The 13860-nt window shown below is 38.0% G+C and overlaps 1 protein-coding gene across 2 annotated transcripts; it reads right to left on the minus strand.

Moving 5' to 3' along the window:
- Positions 1 to 2588: 2588 nt before the first annotated feature.
- Positions 2589 to 10938, minus strand: gata2b (GATA binding protein 2b). Of its 2 annotated transcripts, none has more exons than XM_030133995.1 (6): positions 10796 to 10938; positions 10101 to 10511; positions 8946 to 9527; positions 7163 to 7308; positions 4900 to 5025; positions 2589 to 3580 (listed from the first exon to the last, which is right to left on the minus strand). In XM_030133995.1, exons 2-6 carry the CDS (start codon positions 10324 to 10326, stop codon positions 3296 to 3298), a joined length of 1365 nt encoding a protein of 454 aa, XP_029989855.1. In that variant the 5' UTR covers positions 10327 to 10511; positions 10796 to 10938; the 3' UTR covers positions 2589 to 3295. The 2 variants fall into 2 exon arrangements, with proteins under 2 accessions (XP_029989855.1, XP_029989854.1); XM_030133994.1 differs by having other exon boundaries at positions 7163 to 7356.
- Positions 10939 to 13860: the final 2922 nt, after the last annotated feature.

A 13860-nucleotide genomic window follows, 5' to 3' on the forward strand; every position in this document is an offset into this window, starting at 1 on the left:
CAATGATTTACACACAGAATTCAGAATGTTCTGAAAAGGAGAGTACAGCTGTTCATCTGAGAAAAAACAGAATCAGTTTTGATAAGCAGGATATATTCAGATGGTAAATGTCCAAACTGTAGATACTTGTACTTACTTTTTAAAAAATTTGACTGAAAGCGACAGATGTGTTGGAGAAATGGTGCAGCTGAAGTCTGTTTTGAAAAGCTCATGTTTTGTTTCTTTGCAGAGTTTCAGTTTTTCATAAAGACTGAAACATCATAATAAAATTTTGGAGAAGCAAAGCTGTTCCTCATTTCTATAGAGGTCCTTAAATTCTACAATTTGCTTCAGTTAATAAGAAATATGAGAAATTAAAGTCTGTTGTAGACAAATACTTGAGACTAAAAGTCTGTGGATGAATTATTAGTTATAATTTGAGCTCTGATAGAAACAGATGAACAGGAGCAGGAGAGTATTTGATGTGCCACATATATACTGTGTATCTAATTTGTCAATAGTCTCTAAAGAGTTTAACCTACGGCGTTGTTTTGTAATGTCTTACACCTTCATGTAACGCATTGAATGAGAAGGCCAATTTCATAAGGGTATTATCCAACCAGCAGATGCAGCTGGCTCAAATTCTGTAAACAGCTTTAATCTCTAATACTCAGTGAAGTAACATGTTCAATAGAAAGTGGTTCAGTGGTTCATGTTGAGGACAGTAACATGAATACACTGATACTGTACTGTTAGAAAATTTGTCCTGAAAGAAGAACACATGGATAAGTCATTATGTAATGTAATCAATAAACACATTACAAAAGCTACTCCCTGTTTCCTAATGTGGTTTGTTAGGGTTTCTTCTTGTCTTTTAATAGATAGATAGATAGATAGATAGATAGATAGATAGATAGATAGATAGATAGATAGATAGATAGATAGATAGATAGATAGATAGATAGATAGATAGATAGATAGATAGATAGATAGATAGACAGACAGACACAGACAGACAGACAGACAGACAGACAGACAGACAGATAGATAGATAGATATTAAAACCAAGTAACATTTACATTGTAATGTTAAGATTCAATGAGAACTAAGTAAAAACATAAATAGTTCAGTAAGTTTTATTAGAGATGTACTCATACTATTTAAGTGGTTTATTGTCACCGCACAACACCTGAAAATACTGAGTAACTTTTATTCTGAAAATTCAGCGCATTTGATTTCATATTCATGTGGTTTGACAAGACAGGAAAATGACCTGACTGTTAAACAATTGGTGGTAGTGTTTCAAAAAAACTTTTCCTAGAACTGGATGGGCTTAAGCTGCCTCCAAAAATACAAGCGTTAAAGGTGAAATTGCTGTCTTAAACACTATCACCATGACAACTACTGTACAGTCTCAGCTGCTATATACCTCAGTTACATTTTTCAATTTATTTTAAGATCATGTTGAATGTTATTTTATTTGTTATGTTATTTTTTATTATATTTTATTTATTTATATTATTATAGTTTATTATTTCTAATTAAATGTATTATTTTATTTTTTGCCAAGCAGCTACTTGAACAGCATTCAATATTTAATTTTTTTCATTTGAGCAAGAAAATATTAGTAGTTGTTAATCAATGTCAGATGATGTGAACATTACTGTTTTGAAGATGACACAGTAAAGAGTTTAATTGTATTACAATTGCATTTAGGGGCTGCTATGGCTCAGGAGATAGAGCAGGTCATACAATAACCAAAGGGTTGGTGGTTTGAATCCTGCTAGTCATGTGCTGTTGTGTCCTTGGGCAAGCCACTTCCTCACCCTGGTATGTGAATGTTTGGTGGTGGTCGGAGGGGCTGTTTGGTGTGGATTGGCAGCCACCCTACTGTCAGCCTGCCCCAGGGCAGCTGTGGTTACAGATGTGGCTTACCTTAGAATGTGTGAGTGAATGAATAATGGGTCACTAATGTGAAGTTCTTTGGAGGCCTTGAAAAGTGCAATAGAAATCTAATCCATTTTTATTATATATCAATTCTGTGATTTGTGATACACGTATATTAACTATGGTAACATTTATCAAAAAAAAATAAGTGACTTTTACTTAATTATAGTGAATAATACAACTAAGTAATTAAAAATTTCAAATAAAAAATATAGCAAAATCTACCTAATCATGTCAAAACAGTAAATATTACAGACATGTAAGATTTACTCAATATTTTAATGACGGAGATGTAATAAGTAACATTTAATTACTATCTTTACAAATATTAAGGTTAAGAGTAAGTACATTTTATTTGGTACTGGCAAGTAAGTTGTAGTTGATATTACAGCATTAAAATTTAGTTTAAAAAAGTGAGTGCAAATTTTTACGAGGATTTTTTTAAGCAAATTCAACAAGCCATTTTTTTCAGTGTAGATAGATAGATAGATAGATAGAGAGTGAGAGAGAGAGAGAGAGAGAGAGAGAGAGAGAGAGAGAGAGATAGATAGATAGATAGATAGATAGATAGATAGATAGATAGATAGATAGATAGATAGATAGATAGATAGATAGATAGATCGATAGATAGACATTAAATAATAAAAGGAGCTGATGGAATATTGAACTTAATTGCCTTTTATTTATTTCTGACAAGTATAAATGTTGACCAGCTCAGAGAAAGCACTTCAGCTAAAAATATACTCATAACTAGGATAACAGTATCCATATTCAGGTGATTCAGGTGATAAAGTAAAGAAAAAAGGCAGTGAAAATAAATTATCTGAATAACAATAATAACAATAATTATACTTATAATAAACAGTGTCAAATTAAGACTCATAAACTTTTTCTTTTGCTTGTTTCTTTTGTGAAAATTCCTTTAAAAGTGTCCATGAGCAAAAAAATCCAGCATATTTTCACTTAATGTGAAGGGCATTGCTCTGTCTGGGACGTCCCCTTTAGTCTCACATATTTACAATATTCACAGTTGCTGTAAGCTTGTTCGGCACATGTTGAACCACGCTGCAGCCACATGGGGCAGTCAGGAGCATAATTATGAGGTGCAATGACATTTTTCATTTTTACAAGTGTGTGCCTGACCGACAGGAAGTAGCTTCTCCTTCTCTGTCTTCCTCCCCCAATAAAAGTACCTATAGATTAGGAGTACAAAAAAGTCCTTTCCTCCCAAGATACATCTGTTTTCCATCATATCATTGGCATAATCAATCAACAGACAATCATGACAAAGACACGCAAAGTGTATGTCTGTAATATTGTATACACTGTCCTCTGGTTCCTCAGTGTTTTTCAGACAGTCCTCGCCCTCTCAGCCCATCGCTGTCACCATGTTGGAGTGATGTGGGTGTCCGAAGGACGGGTGAATCGGGGTGGGTGTGGGGAGCATGTGTCCGGCGTGGCTGAATGGCGGCAGGTGACCCATCGACATGTGTCCGGCCAAAGAGGCAGCGCTGAATGGAGAGCTCTTGTCGTGCATGCTTTTGGAAAAATCCTCATAGCTGTCACAGCCACGCTTGTTCTTTTTGGATTTGTTGGACATTTTTCGGTTACGTGTCTGTATTCCCTCCTTTTTCATGGTCAGAGGCCTGTTCACCTGTGATGAGAAGGAGACGGTTTTAGGTTTATACTCAAAAAACCCAACAAAGATGGACTCAACTACTTTGTCATTATTCTGAAAAAGACAACTCCCTGACCCCCTTACATGACTAATACTCCTGTTTATGTAAAAACATGGAAATATGGGGAGTCTCTCGCACCATTTTACTTCTTTGCATTAAAATAGTGGACGTTTTTGACTATGCAAACACAGCCTCATCCTTCAGTCCTACTTGAAAAGGTTGACATAATATTTATGCATATCCAAAAACCTGCATTTCTTTCATACTGTTTAAAACTAGGTGTGTTTCTCCCTATGTGGGATTTTCTTTTAAGTACACACTGTTGGTTTGGTTGGTTGGATGCAAACCAACCAAACCAACAGAGCTGACAGAAAACAGCCAAGAGACCGGCTTTGCAAACTGTGGTAAAAACTCCAACTGAGATGTAAATACTGAAAGCACTGTATAAAGAATACTCCTAAAACCAAATAATATTGGCAAAGCCAACATGTCCTAATCAGAAAATATTACATTTGGAATAAGCCCTAATGTGTAAAATATCCAAATAGAAAATGCTTCTTACATGACCTGTGTCAAAGTGACAATGCTGTCATATTCTGAGTAATAGTGGAATACTGTTGTAAACAGAGTGACTGATCAGATTAACTTTCTTTGAAAGCGTTACTGAAACAATAGTAAATCATGCCTTTGTTGGAGACTATTTTCAGCTGAGAACTTGGTGATCTGTTCAGCATGTACTGCAGCAGGAACAGCCGGGTCTGTGGGATTGCCTTAAACTATCTACTGTTTAATATAGGAACATGTCACCCGGTTCAGAGGTGTGGCTTTTTCAGGGTTTTTGGGAAACAGCTGACCTCTGCGGCCCAGTGGAATAAGCAGACTTTGGTTATAATCAGCTCTGGCCAGTGGACATTAGTAATTGTTAGATTTCTTATGGAATTTGCTGACTTATACACTATTGTACCAAATTTCATCCCTAAAACAGCATCCCTAGCACCTCCTGAGGCCTCTAGACTTATGGACGCTGTTCTTACGCAGACCGGCCTTGTGGCAGTTCCACTCAAAAACAGTCCCACCATTGTGACTCTCAAGGGGATTACGCCTACCATGGAAACAATAAAGCACAAAGAAAGAAAACACCAATGAGCCAGCAGTGTCTGAGTAAAACAACCCTCACTCTCTCTCCTCTCTTTCTCCTTTCTGCCTCACTTATCCCTCAACAATCAGTGTAACCTGCCTTCCTACTTCCGTCTACTTGACCCTGCCGGCTTTTAACAGACCCAACTTGACTTACGTTGTGCAGCTTATAGTAGAGGCCACAGGCGTTGCACACTGGGTCTCCATTGGCGTTGCGCCTCCAGAGCGTGGTGGTGGTCGTCTGACAGTTAGCACAACATGTGCCTGCTCTTCTGGCAGCAGACTGAAAAATATCAAGTGATCAAGTTTTAAATAGAGCTTCAAAAGACATAGCAGAGGTCAGTTAAGAAATTCATTTTAGTGCGGTCTAATTTATCACGAGTTCAACAGCCTTACTGATTTAAACAGGTTTAACTCTAATTCATGTCAATATAGGCCTATTGGCATGTTTTAAATAGAAATTAAAAAAAAAACCCTGATGTTTCATGAGGGGATGTGAATATTACACACAGTATCTGACAAACTAAGGCTTAAAACACACTTTGGCTCAAACTGAACCTAGATTATGTCCTGCTGTTAACAAATTTTTAGTTTATTTTGTTTGTTTGTTTTTTTTTACATTACATTAAATAACTACTATGCTTTTCAGTGATAATATTTTAATCTAAATGTCATCATTTTTGGATCATTTCCCCAGTTGTTGTTGTTGGTTTTTTTTTTCTGTGATAAGTATAGCACTCCTGACATTCACTCTGTTACAGTATCAACTTCCATTACTTTCCCATTTTTGTCGTCGTGCTGAACTCTCTGTGTCACGCTTGGAGCGCTTGACCACTTGAAAATGAGGTCTGAGCCTATAGTTAGGAGGCCGCGGGAGGAAACAGGCGCTGGCCCCGCTGCTTTATCTGGACCGGTCAGATATCCGGATAGGAAACAACTGGAAGGCTGCTGCCACTGAGCGCAAGACGCACAGGAGCGCACTGAGCCCCGGCCGAGCCTTACGGAAACCCAGCCTGATATATGACCGTATACACGCATTTACTGAACTACACACTCATATATTCTGCGTGTAACAGACAGCTGCCTTCTTAACGTGGGATTTCCACACTCTACGTCCAATAGACTCCGACTTATTTACCTTAAAGATGAGCAGCGTGGACCGTCGGCCTGCGTCGCCAAATACCAGTGGATCAAGTGAATAGAAAGATTTACGATTTTTAAAGTTTCTACTGAATAACGCTGACAATATTTGCATAATAGTATTTGCCTACTTTTATGATTGTATCCTTTTTTTTTTTTTTTTCCTTTTTCTTATTCGAGGCTGTTACCGCGCGCGCATTTACGCACGGTGGCATATGTTTCCTTGAATAGAAATATTACACACTGGTTAAAAAAAAAAAAATACGGCTTTCAGGTCTATTGTCTTGTGGTTTTTCAAGTCACCTCGACGCACTGGTGCAGCTTTCCTCAAAATAAAACTATTTAAAGCCATTTTTCTCTATGTCTTGGTTAAAAGTTGTGGTTATCCATGCTTTATTCCACTACTACTGGTTTAATAATGAGCTGGATGTTGACTCTGCAAATATTGTCCTCATTTCACTGCTGCCTCTTATTGCACCACACAGCTACACATACAAATACTGCAGGGGGTTACATAAATACACAAAACAATGCTTGGCTTCGACGTGTCAGGAGAATTGTATTAAATCCATTTGCCGGAACACTGATAGATCTAGGTTATGATTAAATAATATCTTATATAATTTTCAGTGGCTTCAAAGTATTTAATCTAAACATTACCATTAAAGTCAATAATGTTTGAAGAAGTGCATGATGGGAAATATCAGAGGTGCTCCTCAGAACCCTTCATTATTAGCAATTATTAGCCTATTATTGTTTAATTTTATTTTATGTAACCTAACCCTTCAGTTTATTTTTTTTTTAATCACTAAAAATTACAACAGCCTATTTAGGGTCATACACTTTTCTGTGTTTCAACCATAAAAACCAACTTTTTTTTTTACACCCCATGTTCTGGACACACAGAACAGCACACAGCGACTTCACAAGCTCCTTCCACTGCAGCCAGGCACTGTTTTTGTTTTGAGGGATGGTGTGTTGGCTGCGCTATCAATGACAGTATCAGAAGTAGCAGTAATAATGATAACAGAAACAACAGAGATAGTCCCAGTCTGCTCACAGCCTGAGCCCAGGGAGCAGGAGGTGAATGACAAACACAATTCCTGGAAACTGATTGGGAAAATATAACTTTCCTGGAATTGTACCTCATCCCCTTCTCCCTTCACCTTACACTCTTTTTATTTACTACCCCTGTACCCACACACACACACACACACACACACACACACACACACACACACACACACATGTTTATGAGCCCTCTGAGTGTTGGGACTCACCAGTCTGCGTTTGGGTTTGATGAGGGGTCTATTCTGGCCGTTCATCTTGTGGTACAGCCCACAGGCGTTACACAGGTAATGTCCAGTGCTGTCACGTCTCCACAGAGGTGTCGAGGTGGCTCCACAGTTCACACACTCGCGGCCCTCTGAAGAACAACCACAGTCACATCCATGAAGCCAAACATTAGCATCACCTGTGATACAAATTATTCTCATTTCAAGAGTCATCATCAAATATTGTACATGCTTTAAACACAACATTTATTCATATTTGTTTTTTTAAATTAATTCTGAATATTTTGGCCTTATTCCAGAAATGTATTCCTGTGTACACTGCTTTTGTACCCACTGATTTCTTTTGTGTGTGATAAAATAAGTCCACTTAAACATATGCACATACAATAGAGTGTAAAAGGAGTTTACTGTGCCATAAGTACAACACAATGCCTCCTGTATCATCAGTTCAATATCTGAAACAGTAACTCAATGCTCCACTTCTAATATATCCTGGACAAAGCATCAAGAATATACATTTACATGCCAGTAAAGCTACTTAATCCCCCCCCCCCCCCCCCCCCCCAAAAAAAAAAAAGCTTTCCACACGTTGAAGCTCATAATGTTGATAATTATCAAATTATACAAGAAACTAAAATCATGACTGTATTTTAAGTATATTATTATTATTATTTAACCTGGTCTGTAGCTGTAATTAAAGCAACACAATAACCTCTACACCCAAAAGGCATGTCAGCAATAAAAACAAAGTAAGTAAGCTTTCCCTCCACTACAAGTTCAATCAGGCTTAAAGCTGGGAATCTTCTTCTCTGTAATCAAATAACAATCAGGACAATGTATTAATGTCTTCTGTAACAGAGAAGCGACTCCTAGCCTAAATACTGAGGTTTTGGCTCTGAGTGCCTGCGGATCTTCCTTTCACACCTCTGGGCTAGATCCAGTTCACTATTCTCCGGGAGCCAGCTCAGGCGTAATTACAGAGTCACGGTTAACAAAAGAGGATTAGAAAAGTCTCTATGTGTAGGAGAACAGTGGAGAGCAAGCTTAGGCCTATATAATCATTTACTGGAAAAATTGTATTAGACCGTTATTATTATTATTATCAGTATTATTATTATTCTTCCCATTATAACTCTAAAATTATAAACAATGTCTGATTTTCAAATCCCAGTATTCACATAACCTGGCTGTATAATTAACTAGTAACCCAAAATAACTGCATAATTATCTAAATTAATTACAAGTTTATTTAGTGGTAGCTAATTTTAAAAAAAAGTTTATGTGATAATATAAAAGAAAAATAATAACATTTTTTTCCAAACACTATAAAAGGTTTTTCCATTGTCTTTTTTTAAAATACTGTTTTTAACATTTGCCTGGCTCATCATGGTTATTTAATAATAATAATAATAAATAATAATAATAATGATGATGATGATGATGATAATAATAATAACATATTTTCTTTATCTAATATTGATGCCAAACACTGATTTGACCATTATATTAGTGTAGTATTGGGTAATCCTCTGATAGGAATATTAAGTGAATAGCTATGAATTAATACAAATAAAAACACAAACCGGTGCTAATCTGCAGTAACATCAGTCAATTCCAAACGAATACACCTGGGTCTATATCCAGTTGCATCTTTGCAAATATGAGATTAAATCACTAGATGAAAACCTCAGGCCTCTGATAAAATCGCTCCATCCTAACTCAGATTCCAGACTCAAGTGTCGTGGGTTGCTTTTCTCCGTGGACTCACCGGTGCAGGACCGTGTCTTGCCTTTGTTCTTTGGGGTGAAGGATGCTCCCAGCAGGTTCCCCGCGTTGAACAGGCTGCCGTACTCGTGGGCTCCAGGGAGGGAGTAGGGGGGATAGGTGGGTATAGGATGGTGGGTGGAGGGGGTCTGTGCGCTCATGGAGGCCAGGCTGCTCCTCAGTGAGCTGGAGCCCTCCATCTTCATCCCCTCCGGTAACGACACCTGGTATTTGATAGATTCCTTCTCGTCCATTCTGGTGGCGGAGGACGAGGGAGACGCGGCCCCCGGGTCCGGTGAAACGTCCTTGGGTGGCGTGGGGGGGAAAGTGTACAGATGGGGACTGGTGTGGGACGGCGGCGTCAGGGAGGACGCGGAGACCGTGTTGGAGTTGCTGCTGCACGGGTAGACTGCGGACAGGCCTCCCGGGGACGCGGAGCCGGGGTGGTGCAGGCTGGGTTTACTGAAGGGACTGACGGCCCACGCGTTATGGTGGTGGGACAGAGCTGCCTTCCCACCGTCCAACCAGGAGATCCCCGGGCTGTGGATGAGGTGAGGCCGGCACACCTGGGTCCCCGTCAGACGAGCTGTCAAACAACCAAACCGAGTTCTTTCAGATTTAGGATCCAACATGGTGCTTTGTGTTGCAAATATGGACACAGAAATGATCCAGACTTGTTGATTCAACAGGAGCTGCTTTGGTTGAAATGAGTTATCAAATAGACTGCATTTAATCTGTCACAAATACAACTCCTGCTCTAAAACATACATTTAAACATGTATTTCTATATTAAACTAAGTAGCGTATGTGTTGTTGTTTTTTTCATCAATGCAATCCAAAATAACTCCAATCAGTAGCTTTTATAATAATGTAAAATTCTAACACACATCCAGTTTAACCGACTCATTATTCGACTTTATAATTAAACATCCATCTGTAAAATGACTCAAACTGTAATTTTATTTTTAAGGCTCAGATGTACATTTAATGTTTTATTCTCTGCATGACTTAGTCTGCCATTATCATAAGGAAAGTAACTACACGGTGCACGCAAATTAAATACACACACACACACATTTTTTCCTTTATACTCGTCAGATTTTTCTCTTGCTCGGTGGATTTAGTTGAACTTGTGAGGCTCCAGTGGGCTCTCTCTTACCGTGGGCTTGGCTGTAGGACACTCTGGCCCTGGCTGGGTTGTGGTAGTACGGGTTTCCTTGTGAGTCCAGATGATTAAAGAAAACATCCACCTCATCCGGAGGCAGGAGCTGGGTCGTGGGCTCCATGTAGTTGTGTCCCAGGCCTGGGTGATGCGAGTCCGGGTGTTGTCCGTTCAACACGGCGTGGTGATGCATCCACCGGGGCTGATCAGCCGCCACATCCATCTCTGGGTTTAATAAAGTCACTGAATATCCAAGGAGATGCGTCTGGAAATTAAATTCAATACCTTTGTCCTTTATTAGACTTTTTTAAGTGTCCATTCAAAGCAGAGAACTAAAGCTTTGTTTTTATCCTCTAACTTTAATTCCTCTCTTCTCCTTGACATCGAGTCGAGGTTGACACTGGAAACCTGCAACAAGCAAACATCAGATATTAATATTTTAAAAGTGGTGTGCAGCTTGGTATCTGTTTGTAAGCACCAGTTCCTTAAACGCCAACATTGCAGTCTGCGTGTTTCCTTCAGTGCGTGATGCAGGCTCAGATAAGAATAATAATAATATTCACAATAATAAAACTAATAATAAATCTCCACCCGTCGTTTTAACTACTACATCCCTGTGCACATACTGGGCCATCCGCGGCGCACTACGCGTTTTATTGAGCCAACATGATGATAAAACACACATGCAGTACCTTTGTCCGTGTTATTTTATCCACAGTGTCCGGTTAGCTCACGCCTCTTTGGAAAATTACTCCCAGTCCGTTTTTGGTGCTGCAGGTCCTCTCCGGTTTTCGGTTGGTGTTTGTCAGATTGAACTCCGTCCACTGGGACTTAAAGCAACACGTAACCGTGCCGTGGCGGGCAGCGTGGGGCCAGGCTTGTCAAGCAGAGGGGCGGAGTCTCCAATAAAACCCCACTCAGCCAATTGCACCGCAGCTCCACACTAAACCTCAGAGGCGGTACACCGAGGCAGAAAATCACAATTTCTGTAATAGCTTCTATAAAGAGTTAGATTCCGGCTGATTGGGCTTATTTAAGACATTATTTCACTTCAGGAAATGCAGTGTTTCTGCACTTGTCTCGTACATAACAACTATCTGTGATGACATTTGTCACAATCTATGATTATTTTCATCCTTTAAGGCCAGGATAGTCATTGCTAAGATGTTAAAAGATTTGCTAAATGAAAGTAACTACAGGCTAAAAATAGCCTGACATTTAGACTTAAAATCTATAACTCAACTCACAACTGTGCAGTATCTTCATATTTTCACAAATTTTTCACAACTTATTTAAACTGTTGCATCTGTTTTATGTAAAAGTGGCTTAGGAGACATATAGTTGAACACTGTGCATAAATTATACACTCATCTTGCACATGACACTGTAGGGAAGTGCAAAGGCAGCTCTATTATTATTATTGTTGTTGACTGATTTATTCATTTATTTATTGTGTCACTATAGTTTCATTTGGCTTGAGTCTTACCTGTTCTTCGGGATGAATATGAAGGTTATGACTTTTTTTTTTTTTAGATAGATGAGATGATCTGCACAATTATAGGCTACAGATCAATATGCAGTGAAATGTTTTTAGGCTGTGCTTTACTCTGACATTATTTTCGTAGTTTGAGAAAAACAATAGAATTATTATAATTATTATTATTATTATGATTGTAGGTTTCTCTCTCTCTCTCTCTCTCTCTCTCTCTCTCTCTCTCTCTCTCTCTCTCTCTCTCTCTCTCTCTGATTTGATTGACAGACAATAATTGGAGAGGGAGCGCGTGCAGCCCCGGTCTGCCGCCTGCTCGACGCCGCTTCCTGACGTCAGCGCATCTTAATGGAGACAAAAAATAGAAAGACAAAAAAAAAAGAGGAAGAATCAGGACACGAACTTTTCGTAACACGCAGAGGGAGAATCGGAGAGGGAGTGAGGGAGCCGGGGGTTGCCCGGACTGTGCTGCAGTCCCAGCGGATGAACTCGAGGAAGGACTGCAACTGATATTTACACTGTGGCAACATTAATAATACATCAAGTACATCCTCCTGACCCCTGCTGAGATTCTGAAGAACAGGCAAACTACACCTTCACCAAGGTGAACCCTACCTTTACATTAGATTAGATTAGATTAGATTAGATTAGATTAGATTAGATTAGATTAGATTAGATAACATAAACACCCTCAATGAGCAAATTCTTCTTGCACCAAGTAGATGTCATTTACTCATTAGCAAGACAAGACAAGGTTGTTACTTTCATGAAGAAAGAAAAAGGTGAAAATAGAAAAAGAGGCTTTGATGGCGGTAAAATTGGTGGATCAGATAGGTTTAAATAAAAGACAGTTAAGTTCCATCAACTCATCTATCTATCTATCTATCTATCTATCTATCTATCTATCTATCTATCTATCTATCTATCTATCTATCTATCTATCTATCTATCTATCTATCTATCTATCTATCTATCTATCTATCTTTTGCTCTTATGCATTAGTTGTTTAAGGGTTTATTTATTTTTATTTTTTATTTTTATTATAACTAGTGGTTGTCCTCAGAAATAAATAAAAGGTACTTAAGTTCAATATTCCATCAGCTCCTTTTATTATCTATCTATCTATCTATCTATCTATCTATCTATCTATCTATCTATCTATCTATCTATCTATCTATCTATCTATCTATCTATCTATCTATCTATCTATCTATCTTTTGCTCTTATGCATTAGTTGTTTAAGGGTTTATTTATTTTTATTTTTTATTTTTATTATAACTAGTGGTTGTCCTCAGAAATAAATAAAAGGTAATTAAGTTCAATATTCCATCAGCTCCTTTTATTATCTATCTATCTATCTATCTATCTATCTATCTATCTATCTATCTATCTATCTATCTATCTATCTATCTATCTATCTATCTATCTATCTATTACTCTTATACGCATTAGTTGTTTAAATGTTTATTTTTATTTATTTTTTTTATCTATTCTTGTTATTTATTTTATTTTATTATTTTAATTTTAACCATATAACTAGAACTGGTATTCCTCATGGGGGTTACACTGTTATCGCCGTTCTTTTCCTTCAGTAGGCCTATATGCTGTTTTATATTCTATTAAATCTATATTATTTAGGTGAAGTGCTTTCTCTGAGCTGGTCAACATTTTTGCTTGACAGAAATAAATAAAAGGCAAATAAGTTCAATATTCCATCAGCTCTTTTTTTTTTTTTTTTTTTTTTTTAAATTTTCTATCTATCTATCTATCTATCTATCTATCTATCTATCTATCTATCTATCTATCTATCTATCTATCTATCTATCTATCTTTTGCTCTGACGCATTAGTTGTTTAAGGGTTTATTAATTTTTATTTTTAGTATAACTAGTGGTTGTCCGCTTGCAGGTTCCACTGTTGACGCCGTTCTTTTCCATCAGTATATGCTGTTCTATGTACAAACTGCATAAAATCAGAACATACCGTAGGGACGTGTAGCAGTATTAGAGCTCATCAGCATGATAATGTGGAAATACACATGCTTTGAGTGTGAGCCCTTTTGATCTGGCGTGGCGATAAACCCTTATCGGCGGCAAACATCCACTTCCATTTTAGGATTTGACATTAATTCAATCCGCCCTTTTACTGCTCTTTTTCTCACATGAACCCAGGAGAAAGAGGGAGGTCGCAGCCCAATTCAGCTGTGAGAATCTCATTAGGCCTGTTGAAAAGGAAGTGGATTCACCTCAGAATAAAAATACATAAGAAC

Source organism: Sphaeramia orbicularis, chromosome 5 (genome assembly GCF_902148855.1).
Source record: "Sphaeramia orbicularis chromosome 5, fSphaOr1.1, whole genome shotgun sequence".
In the NCBI taxonomy this organism is placed as follows: domain Eukaryota; kingdom Metazoa; phylum Chordata; class Actinopteri; order Kurtiformes; family Apogonidae; genus Sphaeramia; species Sphaeramia orbicularis.